At 40.4% G+C, this 23,736-nt stretch overlaps 1 protein-coding gene across 1 annotated transcript in view; it reads right to left on the reverse strand.

The window, feature by feature from the left end:
- The window catches only part of Tmtc2 (transmembrane O-mannosyltransferase targeting cadherins 2), a 420,888-nt gene that overhangs the window by 238,893 nt on the left and 158,259 nt on the right, over window positions 1-23,736 (reverse strand). The window contains exon 2 of the mRNA XM_060377973.1: window positions 21,212-21,782. Coding sequence (XP_060233956.1) covers window positions 21,212-21,782 — 571 coding nt within the window. The remainder of the gene's footprint in view (window positions 1-21,211; window positions 21,783-23,736) is intronic.

The raw sequence follows: 23,736 nt of genomic DNA on the forward strand, positions 1-23,736 counted from the left end.
AACATTAGAAGTTGATCTCTGACTTCCACATGGGGACACACACTCATGTACACGGACTGGCACACATATGCATATAGCACACGCATATATGAGACACTGAGAGGAAGAGAGAAAGAACCTGACTCACAACCAAATAAGTCTTAATTAAAATATAAAATTAGGAATGATGGCACATGCTTTTAACCCCAGCATTTGGAAGGAAAAGGTAGAAGGGCCATTGCGAGTTTGAAGCCAGGCTGGTCTACGTAGTGAATCCAAAGCCAGCTAGGACTACATAGGAGATCCTGTCTGCCCCCACCCTGACACATACATAGACACACAGACACACACACACATACACACACACACACACACACACACACACACACACACTGCACAAACTTAGATGAGATATTTAGATGCGATTAAGGCTCCTCTCTAATAAGACTAAATTTGTTTGCCTGACATTTGTGTTTCTCTAGGAATTTATATGAGATTCTGTCAGCAGTTAGTGCAGAGTAAATGGTAGATACTGTAGATATGCATATAGTTATTCTTTATTGCAGGTAGACTTTGGGATAAAATATTAGCCACCTTTACATTTGTAGTGAAAGACTCCCAGGAGCCTATCTAGACGGGGAGACCCCGCTTCCCAAGGAACAGCGAGACCAGCCTTCGGATGCAAGCCGCAAGAGGTTTATTTTGATACACGGGTACCCGGGGCGACCAAGCCTATCAGAGGACTTGCGCGCCTCTTGGTTGGGGTGACGGGTTTTTATAGGGCTCGGGAGCAGGAGGCGCGGTTACAGAAGCGAGAAGCATAGTTACAGGGGTCTGATTGGTGGTTTGAACAAAGCCGTAGTTAAGTCACGTACCCAGAACAGGGAAGGCGGGAAGGCAGATTGTGAGCCCAGTCACGTACCCACCCGGAACCGGAAGGCGGGAAAGAATGCAGCGAGGTAGCTCTTGCTATACCGCGCCTACTCTACATAGTGTTAACAATCGCTGCTTATCTTTTGGTCTTTCAGTAGAACCCATAAAACTATCCGCTGCACATGAAAGAACATGTTCCTTACATTCAAATGTAATATAGGTAAACAGTATTGCCCCCAATGCCTAAAAGATAAATTATTTCTTTCATGATACCATTTAGATCCTCCATTTTCACTAAAATCGTGCAAGAACAATGCAATAGAAAGACTGTGTTTTGGGGGATGAAAATTTTGAATGGAACCCCTTTTCACTGTGCAAGATCTGTGAATTTGTGGATGAATTATTTCACATCAGTAAGGTTCATATCTCTATCTATGCACTAGGGGAATAATCTATACTCTAACACAATGGAGCACAGAAAACACCTCCCTAGCACACAGTGAGCCTAATGGTGGTTTTATTATTGTGGCCTGCTCTGCATATATGGAAATGAAAGCTAATGAATCCAGAGGGGTTATTTCCCTTTCTTTATAAACAACATAGAAGTTAGTGCCTCTGTGGAGAAGATTATACTGCAGAGTGCAAGCGAATAGAAGACTACAAATTATCCTGTCCAAGAACCAGAAACTTCAGACTGCTGCTTTGACAGCTTAAATTCAGCACATTCTTCCCGCTGCCAAGACCATTTTTTTTCCAATTGGAACATCCATGCTTTCGTCTTTCTTGCTATTTTACCTCTACAACATATTCATTTGGACTCAGTCTCTTGTTTTACAGGTATAAAGAAACTAAAAGTCACATACTGTGATCAAAGAAATTTCGTAAATCTTTAAGAGTCAAAAAGTGGTACTTTGAAAAACCGCAATACGTTTCTCGAGTGGTACCTTACAAAATGAAAACTGATAGACTTCTGTAATGCATATCTAGCATACTTTAAATTTTTCTTTCCTGTGAGTTTATGTAGTGCTCAGCTGGAGATCTAGAAAGAATAGAAAAGAGATAGCCTGCTATCAAATAATTATGTCTGGACCAATCTGAATCTCAGAATCATCATAAAGAAGAAACCTATATTTTGGGCTGAATGAATTCAAATAACAAACCAAACAAAATTAGAATATAAAGCTCGCTGATGATTTTAGTCTTTGTCTTAAGTCCATAACAGCTACTAGGTAAATACACCATTTACAAGAGGCCTTAAATCAAGCTGGAGCACCAGGATGAAGAAAAAGAAGCTGAGATTCTTTGAGCAGCTAGAGTGGGAAGGAATAAACAGGAGCCTAGAAGAAGTAAACAAGGATAAGCCATAAGCAACAACTCAACCGCAAAGGGAAGAGTGGAGTTTTGGAGTTATAAATACTGTAAAGGAACATAAAAGAAGGTTTTTTTTTTATTCTTGTTTTATGTTTTTCTTTAATAGAAGAATTGCAGTTAGGATGAACTGGAATGATAGCTAAATGGAGGTCTGTTATCTCATCTCTAATCTAGCTAGAGCCCAGCTGGCTGGTTGAAAACTTCTATAGTAACGAGTTTTTAAATATTAAAAGAGGGATATTAAAATATCAAAAGAAAATAGTTGGCAAAAGCACTTGACCAGAATGGGAGAAGAAGATTATTCATTGTCTCTAAACTTAGCCAAGCACCAACTGACAGAAACTGCCCACATTCCAGAAGCAGTAGCCCCCAACCCCAACCTGCCTTCAGCAGTTCAGCAACAGCAGCTGCTTCATCAACAGCAGCTGAATAGGATACATGTCCACTGTTCCCGCAAGTCCTGAACCCTTATAAATCCTCCCCAGCCTCACTCTTGTCCCAGCTCAGAGGTGGCCTTGTACCACCCTGCTTGACATCAGTCCTGCAGCGGTATGATCTCTGAGGCATTCCTTAGCCCTGATCCACCAAGGTACCCTTCCATCACAAAACCCTAAAACCAATCTTCTGGACACCAAAAAAATCTGTCAGTGGAGGGATGATAGGCAGAAGGATAAGTTTTAATATTCCTCTCCTTTTATTAAGACCTGTTTTAATGAAAATTATATTAAATTTAATAATAGAATGGGATCCTCAATGTCCATAAGTAGTTCTGTATATAGCCATTCATCAAAATAACTGAGAGGTTTTAAGTTTTTAATCAGGTCCTACCACAGTGCTCCTTTAAACCTTCAAAAAACAAAATTTAAACAGAGCAAATTTTCTTTTTCAATAGCATCCACTTGATGTTGAAATCTCTAGTTTTTATAAAGCAGTTTATCCCCAATGGCTGGTGACCATTCAAGTTTGATATAACCAAAGGAAACTCATGACAAACCCTGATGTCTTTTCTAAAACATGGGGTCATCCCTACATCACCATCATATATCATGTCAATTTAATAAAAAAATTCAAATAATGAACTCCCTGAAACCTTTAGGTTTGTCTACAGGTTTGTCTCGGCAAGGCAAAGTTACTAAAATTAAACTTTCTGTAGAACAAACTCCATCTGAATAGTGTAACATTTAGAGGCTGCCCAAAGCATTTTGAGAAATTTTCTGCCAGCTAGAAAATACCAACCCTCTATAAACCAGAGTTTTTGCCTTCCAAGCCCTCTCCTCCCTGTGAGGCGGGAAAATCACGTAAAGGTCTGAACAACAGCAACAAAATGCAGCTTCAAAAGCTTCAGTCAAAAGATTTGCTATAATAGAGTCTGGAGTCACCTGCAACAGCACAAACTGGCAGGTTATAGGAGAATAAGAGCAGAAAGGAGATTAGCATTCAGCTTCAAGTGATAACACAGCTTCTTTCCCTCAAAAGAATGAGACATGAAGGCTGTGGGCTCCTCAGTCACTGAAGTAATCTTCCTCCCTGTAAACCTGGCTGAAAGGAAACAGGGTGGCGGTGGTGCTGAGGACTGGAAGGCCTGGCTCCCTTTCAGATGTATAAGCAACAGCACCCTCCTGAGCCCAAAGGGGAAAAAATCAGGCTATCAACGTGTGAGATAAGGACAAGACAATAAAAACAGTGGGAACTTAAGAACCAGCAATGAAATGTGTAGTTATTTGCGGTCAAACAAACAAACAAACAAAAGAAATCAACTACCAAATTACGCTGCTCAGAATGATCGCTGAACAAAGAATCCTCTTCCGTTTTTGGTTATGAGCCATGGAGAACAGGACAGGGAGCATTCCATTTTAGTTTACTGACAGATCAGTGTTCATCTCGTTCACTATTCTAACGTGATCCAAGAATGGCCAAAGCCATGTTTATCAACTGCTCCCTAGAGTAACAGATAAAACATTCGCAAATACATAACTACTGGGGGAAACGATGCCATCTATTGTATTACTTACCTATGTGCATATGTGTGAGTGTGAGCATGTGTGTGTGTATGTTAATGATATGCATGTGTATAGCTGTATGTTCTCTCCTTCATGCATGAACTTGCAGAAAAGACAGAAGGTAATTTTAGGTGTCTTCTTCTATGGCTCATCACCTTATTTTCCTGAGAGAACGTCTTAAGGAGCCTAGAATTTGCTGATTTAGCTAGACTAGAAGGTAGTGACATCTACCTCCCTGCTAGCCATCACTAGGCTTTCAGTTACCAACCTTTTCCATAGGTGCTGAGGACCCAAATTCAGGCCCTTCTCCTTGTGTGGCTTTACCCACCAAGTTATCCTCCTATAACTATGATTAGTTACTTTGACTGAAGACAGAATAACTGACAGAAGGCTCTCCAGAGAAGAACATGCTTGGATTCACATACAAGAGGATGTAGTGGAATGAAAAGCAGCACCCTAGGCTCACACATTTGAATCTTTAGTCACTAGAAAATGGAATTATTTGAGAAGGATTAGGTGTGGCCTTGATGAAGGAAGTGTGTCAATAGGGGAGGTTTCAAAAACCCACACCTGGTCCAGGGTCTCCCTCTCCCCCTCCCCGCCACCTCCATCCCTTCTCTCTGCCTGCTGCATGTAGCTCTGGGACTCCTTCTCCAGCACAATGTCTGCCTGGACGCTGCCATGCTCCCTGCCGTGACAATAATGGGCTAACCCTCTGAAAACTGTAAGCCAGCCCCCAAACTGAATGCTTTCTTCTACAGGAGTTGCCTTGGCCATGGTATCTCTTCACAGCAACAGAACAGTGACTGAGACAGAGAGCTTTCAGGGGAAGGCATGGCAGACTTGCTCCATAAGAGAGGCTGACTGCATTGTAGTTGTGGAGGGACAGAGCTGGGTGTGGCAGTGCAACTGGAAAACTCAGGAGGTAGGAGCAGGAGAGCCAAGAGCTCAAGCCGACATAAGAGTGTTGCAGTGAGTCTACACTACATGACATCTTATCTCATAAGAAAAAAAAAATACTAAACAGAAGCAGGACCATCAAAGGCTCACCCCAGTGTCTCTCCCCTTGCACAATCAGACCCTACCTCATAAAGCTCACAGACCCTTTCAAACAGGGCTAAAGAGTGAAATTTATCCTTCCATGTCGTGAAAAGAAATTATACACCATGGACAAGTAAACTGGGATATTTTGCCTGTCTCTTCAAACTAGGAAATGTAAATGTTCCATATAATGTGGAGTATTTTATTTTATAGAACAGAGGGAAATGAACCCAAAGCATTCATACATAAGCTGGGTGTAAGCTGACTATACTACGATGTTTTCATTCATGCAGTTTCTGCTCTTGGAATGCACAACCCAACACACACTTCCTCACACATAGATTCTACAGTGGAGGTACATCCAGGTAACCAACTATACAATAAAAAAAAAAAAAAGCGAGAAATTGCTCTCAAACAGCTTGGCTGTTGATACCAAGAGAGTCAGCAATTTCAAATTCACAAAATTAAAGCATTTTCATGTTTTTACTTCTTACAAAGACAAAAAAAAAAATATTCGGGCGGTTTCATGTTTGTTTGCTTGCTTTTCTTGGCTTTCTGAGACAGTGTCCAGCTATGTAGCCTAAGCTGGCTGCAGACATCCAGTGATCCTCCCGAGAGGATTACAGCCATGCACTACAGCAGCCAAATATACTTTAGTAAGTACATTTAACTTTCAGGGCTGATGCTGCATGTAGCAAAAAATCTCCGCGTATCTGTACCTGGCATGTGCATTCTGTGTCCCCATAGGTGTTTTTCTGTTTCTTCACTTACTGAAAATAAACTCAGCCTTTTTTTTTTTAATTTCCTTCATTTTTTCATGTTCTCCCTGTTTTTTTGTTTTGTTTTGTTTTTTGTTTTGCCTTTGAGACTTAATTATGTGAAAATGAAAAGCATATAACAAAACATAGGTGTCACAGATTTGCTACCATTTCAAAGGTGATCATGATGACTGTTGCACCTTATTTTCCTGACATGAAATGAATAAACAAGTAGAGAAGGGGAGGAGGGGAGAATGTCCTTTGGAACGGAAACACTGATTTCACTAATCAAAGCTGTAATTACTGAAGAAACACGAATTAAATTCTGAATTCATGCTATTTTACTTGATGCAAGACTTATAATCAGACCAACAGAGCATACGGGAGCCATCTGGGCACTGCAACATTGCAAAGCCACATGGAGAGCAAGGACATCCTGACCTTCCTGCCACAGCACTGTCACACACACGGGCACTAAAAGATGCCGTTTTTCCCTTCTGATTTCTCATTATCCTTCCTTGAGAAAGGGTACTCTGATTAACAGGTACAAAGCCAGAATGCGTTAAAAGAAACACATAGAACTTACAACACTATTATGTCACATTTCATACTGAATACAAGTATTAATGCATTTGCTATAATAGTTTTACCAGCTCCTTCCCAGCATACATTTTAAGGACTCTCTAACATATTCATGAATCTGGCTTCCCATAGCTCAAATTTTACTTGAGAAATCAACATTAAATTATCATTTTCATTGTTCTGAGCATTTACCAGGTAATGACAATGGATTTCAAATTTTTGTAAAGCATATCATTTTCTGTGAAACTGACAGTCCTAAGTCTGAGGAACCTGATAATCATGATATCCCTGTCAGTCAATTTGATTCCTCTGAGGCAGCAGGTTATCGAAAGCTGAGCTAAATGATGTAATATGCATCCCAGACAGAGTGTTAGGAGAGCAGCAAAGAGGATTTCAATGAGATTCATTATTTATTCATCACAAGATCCAATTGGGGTGTCATTTTCACTGCAGACTTAACTGGTTGAAATTCAGTGCTGATAGAGTATTTATTCTGTAATGTAAAAAGGATGCTTTTAATATTTTTTTTTTCTGTCTTCCTGTTTGAAAGAGTCCAAAACAAAGAGGGATTTTGTGCCTCATGGTCATTCATAAGCGTATCTGAACACTGTTTGGCAAGGCTGGAAGAACAGACCTAGGAGAAAGCCCTGAAGGACACCCTGTTTTTCTCATTAGGAGAGTAGAACAATATGCCAAATACTTCTCAGTAAGAAGTAAAATAATACTAGTGGTCAGAAAATAAATGCTTTTATAATGCTGAAGAATGAGGTATAGGCTATTATGGGACACTCACTGAATAAAAAGAAACCTCAACTCCTGAGTCTAATCTGAAAAGAACTTTTCGTTGAGTGTAGAGAAAGTACAGCCCAAGGGCAGAATGGATGCTGCTCACCATGGACTACTGTGGATTAACCAAAGTTCACGCGCATTCAAAAATTACAAACTGTCTTCCTACACTTGGGAATCCACAGCGTGTTTTAAAATGCCCCACACCATCACACACACCAGGGATTAAACTCCTTTTCTTACTCATTTAGCTTTGTAAACTTCATGCATTCTGTTTCCCAACATACTGCTCAGTGTTCCCCTGTGAGTTTCCCTCTGAACGTTGCTCACACTGACCCCCTCTCTCTGGCTTACTTCTCCAACCTGAAATGCTTACTTCTAACTACTTCATGTATGTCTGCTCAAATATTTCCCTTCCAGAAAGTATTTTTATGGTTGGGAAGAAACTTTCTCTTCTTCAACATTGCTCTGGCCCTCCCAGTGCTTCATGTTCACCACCACCACTTTCTAGCCTGAATTTCAGTTAGCACTGACATGCACTGCTTCTCACCACACACTCCTCTTTGGAGTCCTTAAAGGCGGACTCTCTTGGAGCATCTTTGTATTCCCACATCATCAAACATACTTCCACTGCCTGGCACACAGATGGAATTCTCTCTCATAAGTAATTTGTTAATACATTCTGTCCCAAGGATTAAAACTTAATGGAAGCATTATAAAAGGTTGCAAAGGTAGTCACTTCCCGAATTTAAATGACTCAACCTGAATCTAAATGGCATCTAGAATGCAAAACCCTTTTAAGTCAGCTAAGCAAAGGAACCCACCTGCAGCAATGAAATGCCCTCTTAACCTTTGGCCTTCTGAATTGTAAACTATTTCTGAACCTCGACTTTATTTGTAGTATTATCTGGTTAGCAGTGTTGGCAGCTGTTAAAGTGTTAGAGTGCCACAGGTCATGAATATTAAATACAAAACAAGTATACTGGGAGAAAATCCAAATTCATTTGTAAGTGCATGACAAATAGCCCTACAGCTTCAATAAGGCCAGGGAACACTGTGGCTAGACTCAGGTATTACGCTACATCTGGATTCTCACAATCCAAGTGTAAGGGAAAGGAAATCGTGATTTGGAGTGGTGCTTCGAGCAGAGCTCACAGATGCTGGCTGAGAAAAAGTCAAAAGCAGCCACAACATCACCTTCCCTTCAGCACAACTGAGATGAGAGCCACAACAAAAACCACAGCCTGGCGTAGATACATAAGGAGCAGCACCATGAATGATCGTGGACCCTACGGATTTCATCCCCAGCATTCACTCAAATGAGAAAGCGCACGTAGAGTCACTGTGCAAATACCTGCAGGTTCTGCATCTCCAGTTTTGTACTCTTCTACACACAAAAATGAAATGGTTATGTGTGCAGGACAGCATTTCACATACCTATCATTAAGGTGGTAACGAACCCAGATCTGTTCATGGGACATAAGATCACCTTTGGGGATCTTACTCATAATAAACCTTCAGTGCCTGGCAATGAGGGTCATTACTTGGATTTTTTTTTTCCTCAACATACATCCAGAGCTTAGGCTGTAACTAAGACAAAGATGAACTAACTTCATACACTTCTGTAATACACATGCTCTTTGGCATTAAAACAAACAAAAAACTTTTATCTAAAAATGACTCATTTTTCAAGTGTCAGTACTTCCCATTTCTCCACAAAATAGCTTAGCCTTTTATCTCATTAATGTGAAATAAAGACACAAATTTAACTTAAAGATAATATCCATTTTGAAAACAACCACTGCAAAACAAAAGTAGCCATGTGTCTTAGTTAGGATTTCTGTTGCTGTGCTGCAGCACCATGACCAAAAAATCAAGTTGGGGAGCTGCTGGAGTCAGTGTAAGAGGAACAACAAACAGCTGTAGAACTAAATCATGGAATGCGGCCCACCAGTTAGCAGAGCCCTGATGGGTGTGTCTTGGCATGGCATGGCCCTAAGAACTATGTGTCCTGAGGACTTCATGGTATTATGGAGCATAGCTCTGCTTGCTATCCTTGTGAGCCTCATAGTCCTTATATAGGAAACGTGTGAAAACCCTAAGCGAGCTTCCAGCCCCTCACTGGGCAGCGTATCTGGCACCTACAGTTAATAATGCTTGATCTCTTTCCAGCATTGTCGCTGGAGCAGATTGATGATTTAACCACCACCCTTGAGAAGAACCTACAGGTATGAATTGTTAGGAATGGCCACTACCCTTGGAAAGAATTTGGAAAAAACAGACTGTTTAGCAAGGTTATGTAGAGATGTTTTTGCTAGGGGCTCTGATGCAGAAAATATTAGAGAATGGTTTGAAGTTCAGGAAAGTACACTCTTAATAGGAAAAGCAAGGACTTGTTGAGGTTGATAAGTAGCAACAATACGCCAATTAGCGCTGGCTGACGTGACTCTCTCACTGAAGCAGGGCTTCAAGGTGATTAATTTCTTGTACCCATTTTTTTTGCCTCAGCTTCCTGTTATGATTTAATTAAAATTATTGAGTAGATGCGCACCTTAAAGATTTAAAGTAGAAATACCTGATTATTTTTCATATAAAAGTTTAGGTTTCTGATTCTTTTAAGATTTTTATAAGATTACCTTTTAAGATAATTCTTTCTTTGTAACTGCAAACTGCAGCCTACCAGTAAAGAAAATCTGGATGAGACATTACCTTGCTTGCTCACTCACCTTGTTAATATATAAACAGGTTGCTTTGTTACAAATATATATGGGTTCTAGGAAATCACTTGTTTTTTACCCATAATATGTAAAACATTTGATTGCATGAGGGTATTGGGGAACATGCTTTTCTTACATATACTCACTATAATCATTCACATTAAGAAAAATAGAATGTAACCACATTGTGATTTTTGTACTGCCTGAAAGATTTTGCTGGGATGTATTAGCTGTGGAAAAAAAGAGTAAAAGTGTGGTTTGGAACTCGCTCTTCAGCATTTGTTCCATCCACCAAGAGGTATGTATAGGTATGTAAGATGGTTTGGAACTTGCTCTTTGGAGTTTGTTCCATTCACGAAGATGTGTGTTTGTATATGTGTGCAAAGTTGTTTGAAATATCTTTCCATCCACCAAGATGTATGTATGTGTACATGTATATATATATATATATATATATATATGTGTGTGTGTGTGTGTGTATATATATATATATGGTTGGGTTGGAGGTCACCCTCTCAACTTTGCTTCATCCACTCAATATGTGAATGAATTTTTATATGTATGTATGTATGCGTATGTGTAAAATGAAAGAATCCTGTAAGGGAAGCTAAAAAGGAAAAGTTAAGTGAAGAAGAAGCTTGTTGAAACCTATCTGCTGGAGTCTACCTTACTTAATCATCAAGTGTAAGTGTGTGTGTGGGGGATGTCTTTTTCCCTCCTTTCTATTTTCTTTTTAGACGCTTTGCCACTATCAGTGGAAAGCCAATGCTAGAGCCAACAGCCCTAGCTGATGCTTACATGGGAGATATAAGTCTAGGCCAGGAAGCTACCAGCACTGGCTACAACAGTAATTTAACTCTGGCCCCTCAGTTTGCCACTGTTGGTTAAAGTTGGCAATCATCATTTCTGGAAGCCAGCTGAGGGATCCACACCCTGACTCAGTTTGCCTCCACTAACGTGTTGAAGATGGTCTTAAGAGAGGAAGGAAAGGGTTTCTCCAGCTTATGCTTTCTGTATTCCACCACTGAATGAAGCCAGGATAGGAACTCAAAAATAACAGGAACCTAGAAGTCAGGCACTGAAGCAGAGGCCTTAAAGGGGTGCTGCTTACTAGCTTGCTCATCATAGCTTGCTCCGTTTGCTTTCATAGGACCATCAACCACCCTAGGGATGACTCCAGCCACAAGGGCCTGGGCCCTCCCTCATCAATCAAGAATTAAGAAGATACTAAATGCTCTACCGTACCTTGCCTACAGCCTGTATGGAAACAATTTCTCAATTGGGGCTCTCTCCTCTTAGATTACTCTATCCTGCCTCAAGTTGACATAAAATTAGTCACCACGCCATGTTTTAATAAATTATTTTAAAGGTATATGAATTGGTTTCATTTTCATTAATTATCTTGGGCTATTATTAGAATTCCTACATAGACTTGATTCCATGCCTCCTTTTATTTATTGTTTTTGTAGTTTCCATCTTTAATTAAGTGATGATGAAGCTAATGATGATACAAAAGATGTTTCCACATTAAGATAGTTCACAGATATTAAGGAAGCACAGAAAATGGCTCTGAGCAAGTAACAACAGATACTGAGTAAGAAAAAGGTTGCTTTTGCTGATTTTATCAACCATACACCTCTTAGGGTTATGGGAGACTTTAAAAATAGTGGAGAGATAACAGTCCAGTATTTATTTGCATTGTCAGTTTAAGCATATTTCAAGGATCTCTGTCTTTTACTTTTGACCAAATAAAACTGAGTAAGTGACAGTAACACAAGGAATGCTAAAATAGTCATTGAGTGAGTGGTTAATAAAATTTATTTCTCTGGTGTGCAGGGCTTCTACTCTTATTCCAGACCCACCAATGTAGGAATGGAATCTCACTGTGTAAAAGTGAGTGACTAATGGGAGATCACTTTAACATCTCAGTAAAATAAAAGGTGAGGTTTACTACAGAATAGGAAAATATCTTCATCAACCGTACATCTGACAGAGGGGTGATATCCAAAATATATAAAGAATTCAAGAAATTAAAAAGCACCAAATCAAACCACCCAATTTTAAAAATGGGGTACAGAGCTAAACAGAGAATTCTCAATAGAGCAATCTTTATTTCTGAGAAGCACTTAAAGAAATGCTCAACATTCTTAGTCACTAGAGAAATGCAAATCAGAACAACTCTGAGATTCAAGCTTACACCCCTCAGAATGGCTAAGATCAAGTGATAGCTTATGATGGAAGGATGTGGAGAAAGGGGACCACTCCTCCATTGTTGATGAGAGTACAAACTTGTCCAGCCTCTCTGGAAATCAATTATTCTCAGAAAATTGAGAATAATTCTATCTCAAGACACAGCTTTACTACTTACTACTGGGCATATTCTCAAAACATGCTCCACCATACCACAAGGACACTTGCTCAGCTATGTTCATAGCAGTTTTATTCACAATAGCCAGAAACTGTGAACAATCTGGATGTCCCTCAACTAGAGAAAGAATAAAGAAAATGTGGTACGTTTATACAATAGACTACTACTCGGCTATTAAAAAATATGACATCAGGGTTGGCTTTAGCTCAGTGGTAGAGTGCTTGCCTAGCAAGACCAAGGCTCTGGGTTTGGTCCTCAGGTCTTAAAACAAAAAACAAACAAAACAATGACTTCATGAAATTTGCAGGCAAATGGATGGAACTAGAAAATATCATTCTGAGTGAGGAAGCCCAGACCCAGAAAGACAAACATGATATGTACTTTCTTAAAAGTAGATTTTATCCATAGAGTACAGGATACCCATGCTACAATCCACTGACCCAAGGAAGCTAAGTTAACAAGTAGGGTCTAGGAAGGATGCTTAAATCTCACTGGGAGGAGAAAGTAAAATAGACATCTGGCATGGCTGAAAGGACGGAGCTGGGTGGGATAGGGGTTAGGGAGGGGAACAGAAAGGATCAAGTGTGGGGAGGATGGCAGGCGAGATAACTGGGGAGAGAGCTAGAATCGGTGTAGGAGGTATCTCTGAAACAATATAGAAATCTAGGACAATGTAACTCCCCCAGGGATCTATGAGGGCAACCATAGCTAAGACTCCTGAAATAGGGGATATGGACCATGAATGGTTACCCCTGTAACCAGGCAAGACTTCCAAGGAGGGATGGGGTATCAACCCAGCACAAAACCTTTGATCCACAATTTTTGCTGTTTGTCAGAGGTTCAGGGATGAAGAGAAATCAGAACATGAGGGGATGGCCAACTAATGACTGGCTCAACTTGAGTCCCGTGCCAGAGAGAAAGTGCACAACTGACACTGTCAATATTCTGCTCTACTTGCAGACAGGAAGCTGCCATAACTGTCATCTGAGAGGCTTTTACCCAGCAGCTGATGAAAACAGATGCAGAGAACCACAGCCCGACATTCGGCAGAGCCCAGGGAAGAGGAAGAGGAAGAGGAAGAGGAAGGATTGATAGAGTCAGAGAGATCAAGGACACCACAAGAAAACCTACAGCATCAAATAATCTGGGCCCATAGGGGCATACAGAGACTGAACCACAAGAGCATGTGCACGGAATAGACCTAGGCCCCCCTACACATATGTAACACATGTGCAGCTTGGTTCTCATGTGGGACCTCTAACAGCAAAAGGCTGTCTCTGACTCTGTTACTGTCCTTTGGGTTCCTTTCCCCTAACTGGACAGCCATGTCTAGCCTCAATAAAAGAAGATGGACCTAGTCCTACTGAAACTTGATATGCCAAGGTGGATTGATACCCAAGGGAGGTCTTCCTATCTCTGAGGAGAAAGGGAGGAGGGGATGGGGGAAGGAGGTGAGAGGAAAGGACTGGGAGGAGAAGGGGGAGGTGAAGGTCTAACTGGGATATAAAATGAATAAATAAATAAATTAATTAATTAATGAAAAAATTTAAAACTAAAAGATAAGACAAGTATGAGTTACATAATTAACTGAGCTCATACTAAGTGCCACGTATGACACAAAAGGGCAGGAGTAACATAGCAGGTTCATAAAGCAAAACTCCGCTGCCGATAACTAAGAATGATTTTTGTTCTTATATATTTCTGAAAATTTTATGTTTAATAGCTTCTGACAGTTCCTTCTAACTACTGAATAAATTATAGTTTGTCAGTATTCAACCATATTATTTCATAAATCACATTAGTTCTCTCAGTAAGCATTTGTTAAATAATTTAAATGTGTTAACATTTTTAGTGCAGTAAAAACTGTGCCTGGCAGGTGGAAATATTAGGTATTGGTTAAAGACTAAACATCAACTATATACCAAGTACTCACACATTTTTATGTGAAATATCATTTGCAAAACTGCCAAAGCCAACTACATAAGATGGTCAGGCATCTTGTTTATAGTAAGTTTTAGAGTCAAACTGGCCATACTCAGCTATTGCAAAGATTTCTGTTTGACTCAAACATCATTTGGATTTTGTTCACTGGGAAGGGAGTTTGTTATGTGTTGTGTATATCCGCATACAGGTGCACACTGAGGCCAGAGGACAAGCACAGGCGCAAGCTTTTAGGAGTAATCCACCATATTTCTTGAGACAGGATCTCTCACTGACTCAGAGCTTGGCAAGTTGGGTGACCATAAGAATCTGTTTATCCCTACCCAGGCTGCTCTATGTGTATGCCACCATGCCCAGCTTTTTAAACACGAATTCTGAGGAGTGACCTCATACCTCAGCATATTAACAACTGAGCCTCCTCCAAGGCCTGGCACTTGTTTTAAAATTAGTAAAAATTATTACATGTAACATTAGGTATCACAGAAAAGACATAAGATTTCTTCTTATTTTGTGATTTCCTTGTTTTCAATTGCTGAGTAGTATTCCATTGCTCAAATGAAGCAGATAGGCAGCTCACTCTCCATGTGAGTTTCGTAGTAAGGGGAGCAAAGCTGTCTCTAACATGGACTCAGTGGCCAGCTCTTTGATCACTTCCCTCTAGGAGGGCAGCCTTGCCATGCCACAGAGGGAGACAATGCAGCCAGTCCTGATGAGACATGATAGGCAAGGATCAGATAGTAGGGGAAGACCTCCCCTATCAGTGAACTGGGGGAAGGGCATAGGGGAAGAGGGAGGAAGGACAGGACTGGGAAAAAATGAAGAAGGGGGCTACAGCTGGGATGCCAAGTGAATAAATTGGATAAATAGTAAATAAGCAAACAAAAATAAGGTTAAAAAAGATTTCTTTTTTCTTAAAAAAAAATCTTAGGCTCTACGATATAGAAACCTGAGTTTTCTTTTTGGCCTTAACAAAGGCACAGAGAAATAGTAGATATAGAAGGTGACATTGAATTTACCTGGTAGACATTTGAGTTTAGGGGCCAGAAAAGAATTTGAATATGAATTACACAAAAGAACCCATCAAATTTGCTGGTTCAAACAATCCCAAGCTTTACAAAGATGGCCCTTATCCAACTTGAATATTTGTCTACCTCTCTAATTTGCAGGATAGAATTGAACATGTATGCATTTATATTTGATGGTTAAATAGAACAAAGACATACATGTAATGGGGCAAGCACATGAGTTTGATGCTGAGTTAATTGATAAGAAATTAAAAATGATTATTCTTTTGTATGAAATAAATCTGGCAGGCATATCTTATAGCCCATGGCCTCTATGCTTTCCAGGATAGTTAATGTATATGTCTAATATAAAATTACAAACTTATATTTTTTGTGTGATTTCCTTCTGTAACTTGATTACATAGTTCTACACAACATGATTTCTGTATATGGCAACATTCTGTTTCAAGGTCAAAAGTTGGTCAGACCTATAATACTTCCTTCAAAAGAGTTTCTTCTCTGGAAGCATAGCAATCTATCTCAAGGTTATAATTTTCCCTAGTCTCCTTATACAGTCTATGGGCATAGCTCATGTCTATTGCAAAGCTTTCAGTCATGAGAGTCTAGTTGAAAGTGTATGCTTTCACGTGCATACTTCAGCTTGAGTGGACTGCTAACATCATATACCATCAAACCACAGCTGGAGCCTTAAGGGTAAGATACAGAATGACAATTTCAATGTTTCTTATTTCTTCACAGCTGATGTATTCCTTTTAAAAGTGGGCACCCCAGCTCACAATGAACACCTCAAAGTTCATTACAATTCCCCTAGGGAATTGCGGTTGCCTCACCTACCAGAGAAGGAAAGTGATTAAAACAAGAGCCTACCACAGAAAGTCTCTAAAAGACTCCACCCAGCGCGTATCAAAGCAGATGCTGAGGCTCATAACCAAACTTTGGGCAGAGAGCAGGGAATCTTATGAAAGAAGGGGGAGATTGTAAGACCTGAAAGGGACAGGAGCTCCACAAGGAGAACAACAGAACCAAAATATCTGGGCACAGGGGTCTTTTCTGAGACTGCTACTCCAACCAAGGACCATTCGTGGATATAAACTAGAACCCCTGCACAGATGAAGCCCATGACAGCTCAATGACCAAGTGGGTTCCCTAGTAATGGGAACAGGGACTGTCTGACATGAACTCAGTGGCTGGCTCTTTGATTACCTCCCCCTGAGGGGGGAGCAGCGTTGCCAGGCCACAGAGGAGGACAATGCAGCTAGTCCTGATGAGACCTGATAGGCTAGGGTCAGATGGAAGGGGAGGAGGACCACCCCTATCAGTGGACTTGGAGAGGGGCATGGGAGGAAATGAGGGAGGGAGGATGGGATTGGGAGGGAATGAGGGAGGAGGATACAGCTGGGATACAAAGTGAATAAACTGTAATTAATATTAAAAAAGTAAAATAAAAAAAAGAAGCAAGTCCAAGGTTACACATAGCTTGTGGGCAAAGATTAGATTTTAAATCATCTCCATTTTACTGTGTTATCACCTGATTTTGTGATTGTTTATTGTTTACCTTCTAATTTTCAGTATAGCAAAAAGGTTACTAGACAATCTTGAAACTATGCATTCTAAATAATTATCATTTTCTGGGTGATTGAAGAACCAGCCTACCTCCATTTTAGGTTTATAAGCCATTTTATATTAAAGAGAAACCAAGTTCATTCCTGTTTATGCTTAAACCTCTGTGTTTCAAGGATTGGGCTATGCCCCACCTGTAACCTTAACTACAAATGGTTCTGTAGTGCTGGTTCCAGAAATGGCAATCACATCTCTGTTTCAAAAGCTGTTTGTATACATTTTTCAACCCTACCTGTTTCCAAAGATTAATGACCACTCATGACTACCTGTTAGGCCCACTTTACAACAATATTGGACTAAATTGTTATAGTTATGTTTAGCTCCTGTAATCCCACCTATTTTGCCTGCCAAATCCCCCACTTGGAGGCCCCCTACCCCTGAGCTATAAAAGCCCTGTCTTCCTCACATCCAATGTGGACTTCTCAAGCCCAGCCTTGAGGGGAGGCAGCCCACATACACAAATAAAAAGCTTGCTTTAATTAATTCCTTGCTTTAATTAATTTGGTCATGATGATTTGGGACTGTGGTATTTCTCCTCCCATCTTTGAGATTAACAGCAACCTTAATCTCTGCTTAAAATACTTGAACATGGTAAAATTTTCTCTGTTCTTCCTTGTAAATAGAAAGGATCCATTATTCCAAGGTCCACATTAAAGTCACTGGCCCAAAAGCTAAGAATGACAGAAAGAGATTAAACAGAAAGACCTAAAATAAAATATTAACTATAATCAGATAAAGGGTCTCTTGCTGTCCCTCTCACTCCCACTGCTGGTTCTTGGCCTGGAAGCAGGGGTTTCCAACAGTCCTGGTAAGCATCATCAATGAGGAGTCCTGGAAAGAACTGTGTCTGCAAACACTGGTCAACCAAAAGACTATAGTGAGGTGGAGCTGTTGGATGTGGGAAGCCCAGATGCTAATTGCCTTAATTCTGCCTAGCTTTAGCCTCCTGAATAGACCCCCTCAGTTTAGGAATTTATATCCTCTGTTTAATAGAAGAAAACTTTTGAATTCTATTAATGTAACAGAATACTTCCCACCAACCGGAAAAGCTAAGAATATCTTAGAAATCATCAAAAGCCTACAGGAGAGATTCTCCTATCTTGCTGTAACCCACCTCTGATGGTTGCAACAATCTATCCACAAAGTATCTTGATTTACAGATCTTTGTTTTCTTAATGTAAAGGCTTCATGAAAGTGCTTCCACATTGGAACACTGAATCTGGGTTAGCTTAAATCTGTGTTCACAGGACATGGCCATTCAAATTTGGCTCCAGAGTAAACTCTCTTATTCTCTTTGAGGTGGGAGCTGTGTTTTTGTGAAAACAGTACAAATTTCAAAACAACCCAGGACCCTACACCACCAAAACTATGAAGTCGTTTCCCAAAATATGGGGATCTCACTCTCTAAGAAACTTCTCTGCTGGAGACATTTCATTTCTCTTACACAGCAGTTGCATAATATGAGGCTGCCAGAAGAAATACAAAAAGCTCAGCTGAATTCCAATGTTACGTAAATGAATAATTTTCTATCTATGTCACAATTATTGTCTAGAATATTCTGTGTAGCAAACAAACCTGCCCTTGAAAATGCTAGGAAAACTGAAAAGTTCTCCGAAAAGAACTTTAAAGGTCCTAAAAGCAAGTCCTGGATTAACATATTAAAATAATGAGCTACTGAAATGGAAATTGTGCATAAAAACCCTCAGTACTTCACAGGCTAGCAACGGGAGGTCCTAAGAGCTGCAGAACCTGTGTCCTCAAAGAGACTGCTTTCTCCATAAAAGGACAAGGAGCAGGAAATGCCTTGTTCTTTTTTAATTCCCAGAACAAGAAAGTTTGTTATTGTTCATGACATCATATTAGAAAAAACAAAAAACAATTAGTTTCTGTAATACCCCTTGAAAGAATTAAAATGGATTTGAAATTCAGAGCTAGATTTGTAAGCCATATGTTGCTTTCCAGCATCAAACTCTATGCAGAAGTCTCTTTAAAGTGACAACATTTAATTGAAATCACAAAGTAAATCCATTAAGCCTTAATTCTTATTCTAAGTTAAAAGTTTATTCTTATTCTATAGTCCCTTCAGAGCATAAACAAAGCAATAATGACCACACTCACTTCCTACTAAGTAGAATACACACACACACACACACACACACACACACACACACACACACACACATATATATATATAACGATGATAATTAACAATAATAAATAATAAATAACAATAGGGCTGAGAAGATGGCTGGTTAAATGCACCTGCTTCTCAGTCTTGAGGAGCAGAGTATTAGTCCCAGTTATGCCTGTAACTCTCTGCCAGCTCTAAGGGATCCTTCACCCTCTGCTGGCCTCTGCAAGCTCTGGTGCCCACACAGATGGAACAAAGGAACTGTTTTCCAGTTACTTAGACTGTGGGCTTTGACCCTCAATGTGAGGGTTGCTACAATCTCAGCAGGAGGGAAAATTCTCTGGATGAGCAGTGGTAAAAAATTACTTCCAATTTATACACAGTGAAACAGTCGTGTTTCTGACAACACTTGCCTGTGTTACATCACCAGCATTGGATCTTGTGATTTCTACTGGAGTCTTGCTCTAAGTATACAACATATACACTTCATCCTATGCAAAGAAACACCATCAGCAGCGTCTCAGCTCAAATCCAAAACTACTGCTATGTAAGTGCAGTGTGTTCACTGCGATACAAAGTTTTAGTGCTCTTTCAAAACTATAATACTTTATTGCTCTTTCAAAAATCTAATAGTTTGATTCCAAAACCCAACTACTAAAATATTCCTACAGTCATTCTTCAGCACACAGATACCCCCCTCAGTATACCTTTGGACTGTATTAGAAAAACTTCAAACAATCTGTAAAGTGACCTTAAACATATTTCTGTCATTTTGTATTATTTGTATAAAGTAGTGGGGTTTTTTGTTGTTGTTTTGGTTTGTTTGTTTGTTTTTTTGTTTGTTGAGCTAGATTTTCCCTGCATGGCCCTAGCTGTCTGGGAACTTGCTCTGTAGACCAGGCTGGCCTTAAACTCAAGAGATCTGCCTCCCTCTGCCTCCCAAACACTGGAATTAAGGGCAGATGTCACCACCTCCTGGAGGCTAAAGTAGTCTTTTTAACATTAACAATAAACTCAACTTACCAAACAAATCTGAAAAACACTGAAAATGTTCTATGTTCTATCATGTCTAATGTTCAGCCAAGACTTAACACTTTGTATAAAAATAAACTAGCATATCCATCTTATTCCTCTGTGAGTTTGCTTGTCTTAAATAAGTGGTAAACTACCAGCATGCTGAAAAACTGTTTGTAAATAAATTTATTTATAGTTCATTATTAGTGAATGTTTGAGATAGACAAGTATTTATGTACCTCTTTAGGCAGAGTCATGTAACCAAGCTCTACGAGAAAAATGCTTGGTTTCTTTAAGTAATAGTGATCCCATAATCCTGCCATAATCTTGGAACAAGGTAATATTTGAAATCCCTGTGGGAATACACAAACATTAAGCCTGGAAAAAAAGGTCTTAATTGGCCTCAGGGTAAAACTTCTGATAATCGCTCTGTGTTTTGTCTCTTCTATTCTTATACACTAAAAACAAAGAAAAGGTGAACATGAGTCACTGTTTAAGCATCTGACTTCCCAGTACTACAGAGGGATGTTTTCAAAAGTCAGGAACAGTCCCATTTACAAATAACAAGCAAGGGTTTCCACTCCAAGGAGTCCAGCAGCTAGATCAGTCATCAGCTGTGTTATTTTTACAAATACACACCACGGGCAGTTACTGGATTAAATACTGATCTTGGCGAAAAGAGAAAAAAAAAAAAAAAAAAAAGAAATGAAACCAATAAAGATGGATGTACTTTACAAGGCAGAATTATTCTCCTGCCACCTTAAAAATCACTGAAAGAAGTACAGGAAGTACCTGAGAGATAAAACAAGCAGTGATGGAAACCCTGCTTGGTAGAGAAAGGTCAAAAAGCACGCTCTACTTAAGGGAAGATCGCAAGGAACTCATTATAAATACCGCTCAAAGAAGAGCAAATCTGCTTCTTTTTAATTTTTTTTAAGTGGTGGCAAAGAACCAAGCATGTCGATGACTCAGGAGTGCAATGCTCCAGAGGCAACAATCACTTACTTTGTAAATAGTAGGTAAGAGCTGCTTCATTTTCAGCCTGTGGAAGACAAACACATCATAAACGGCGGAAACGGCCAGGACAGTCACTCCTTGTTCCTTCCACAACATGCTGCATCCTGCACACAGTCCGGTGCCCAGGAACCAGCCCCAAGTTCTGGCAGAGTAGCCTCTCGTAGAACAGTGCTTAATGTAGCAGAGCAAGGAGAGGAGGAAGAAGAGACTGGCACCCACGTCCGCCCGTCCCACGATGCCCGCCACGGCTTCTGTGTGAATGGGATGAGAGGCGAACATCAAGCCTGCCATGCAAGTCCAGTATCCGTCCCCGAGGAGGACCTTGGAGAAGCGCGTGAAGAGACCCGTGACGGCTGCATGCAGCAGGACATTGACAAGATGATAGCTCCAGGGATTCAGTCCTCCGATGGCATGATTCAGCCGAAAAGAAAGGGTGCAGAGCGGCCGGTAGGACTTATGGCTACCACTGTGGGTTAGAAGAGTCCCCCAGAAATCATTGTAGAAGATGTGTGTCCATGGGGTTTCTGGAAGCAGGTCCTGATTAGTCTTGATAGCACGGCTGAAAAACAAAATATATTTAAAAATCAAATGTAAAATACAAGACCAAAAAAAAAAAAAGATAGAGAGAGAGAAGAAATTGACAATGATGAGATACTGTCTTTCCCAAAGACTTGTCATTATACTTTATAGTAAAATTGTGAGTACACAGAAGTGGAACCCAGACCATCCCTTTAATACCTGCTAAGACTATTGTGAAGACTGCTTTTCTAGGCTGAGATGCCAGCTGCTTGATAAGGAGTCTTTGATGATCAAATGAAAGCAAGGACTCTTATCAGTGTTTTCAGCCTTCTGTGGCTGCTCCCAAATAATTTTTATGAAACCCTTGTGGAACTCTGGTTGAAAACATAGCCTTCCTTACCCTGCCAACAAGGTGTTTAGGGAAAAAGATGGAGCAGAGATTGAGGGAATGTCCAAATAATGCCTGGCCCAACCTGATGCCTCCGCCATGAGAGAGAGCCAACCCCTGATACTATTAACAACACTCCGCTACGTTTACAGAGGGGGGACTAGCATAACTGTCCTCTGAGAGGCTCCACCCAGCAGCAGACTGAAACAGATGAAAAGACCCACAGCCAAACATTAGGCGAAGCTCAGGAAGTCTTACGGAAGAGTTGGAGGAAGGACAGAAGAACCTGGAGGGAGCATTAACGCCATAAGAAGACCAACAGAGTCAACTAACCTAGTGGCTCACAGAAGTCAAACCACCAACCAAAGAGCATGCATTGACTGGAACTAGGTCACCCACACATATGGGCAGCCTTGGTCCTCATGTGAGTCCCCTAGCAATTAGGGCAGGAGCTGTCTCTGGCATGGAATTCTGTTGCCTGCTTTTCTATTAATTTCCTCTAGCCGGGTTGCCTTGTAGAAGAGGAGGTGCTTAGTTCTGACGTGACTTGATGTGATGAGGAGGGTTGGGGACGGGGGAAGGAGTCCCTTTTCTGAGGAGAAAGAGAGAGAAAGGGAGAAGAGGATGGGAGAGCAAGACTGTGAGGAGAAGAGAGAGGGGGCTGAAATAGGAATGCTAAGTTAATTAATTAATTAATTAATTGCCTTCAGGCTGGTTGGCAGCTGCCTGAGATGATGCCTTTCTAAGATGGCCCAGGTGCTGCTCCTGTACACAGTGCATCTAGGTCCAGCCTCAGCACCTCTGAAAAACAAAGACATAGATACCAGGCCTCAGAGTAATGCTTCTCTTACCCACACATCACCTGAGTATCAAGGTAATGAGGGCTCTCTGCAGCAGGACTGGAGAGAAAGCAAAAATGCCATACACTGATATGGTCATCAATTGTGTCCATGCTCCTGGTCTGCAGATCACAAAGGAGCTTTGCCTGAGAGAGCTGGGAGGATGAGATAAGATGTTTCTTCACCTACCTGGGTTTGCCTGCTTGCCTTTATTTATACTACAGCCTTTCCCATTTCTGTAGTCTCACAGGTGCTGCTATCACCTGTAAAAATCATAATGACACTTCATTGTCATCTGACTTGAACATATTTCCAGGATTATATGCCTCATACTTCCATTAAATATCAAACATATATAAAAGAAGGAAGGATCTACTGTTCACTGGGCACTTGCTTTCGTTCAAGCACTCTAATCCCCTTGGTTCCATCTTCTCATTTAAATATTGGAACAACACTGACAAAATCTTGCTGTTATCTGATCTCTTACTATCGACATCTCTCAGGTGAACAAATCAAAGCTGAGAAAGATAAACTAGCAACTGAGTCAATGTTGTATGTGTTCGGAATAGTAATACAGAATATCATGGTTTGTGTTCGTTTCATGACTCTGAGCCTCTCAAAACGCAATCCACATACCACTGGGGACATTTAAGTAGCTATAAAAATCTAACACTGTTAATGGTTATCTTTGCTTTAATGCTTATTTAAAAGAACATGTAATTATCCCATCAATGGAAGATAGTAGCAATCCTTGTTCCGAATGACAC

This window comes from Meriones unguiculatus, chromosome 2 (genome assembly GCF_030254825.1).
Source record: "Meriones unguiculatus strain TT.TT164.6M chromosome 2, Bangor_MerUng_6.1, whole genome shotgun sequence".
NCBI classification, from domain to species: domain Eukaryota; kingdom Metazoa; phylum Chordata; class Mammalia; order Rodentia; family Muridae; genus Meriones; species Meriones unguiculatus.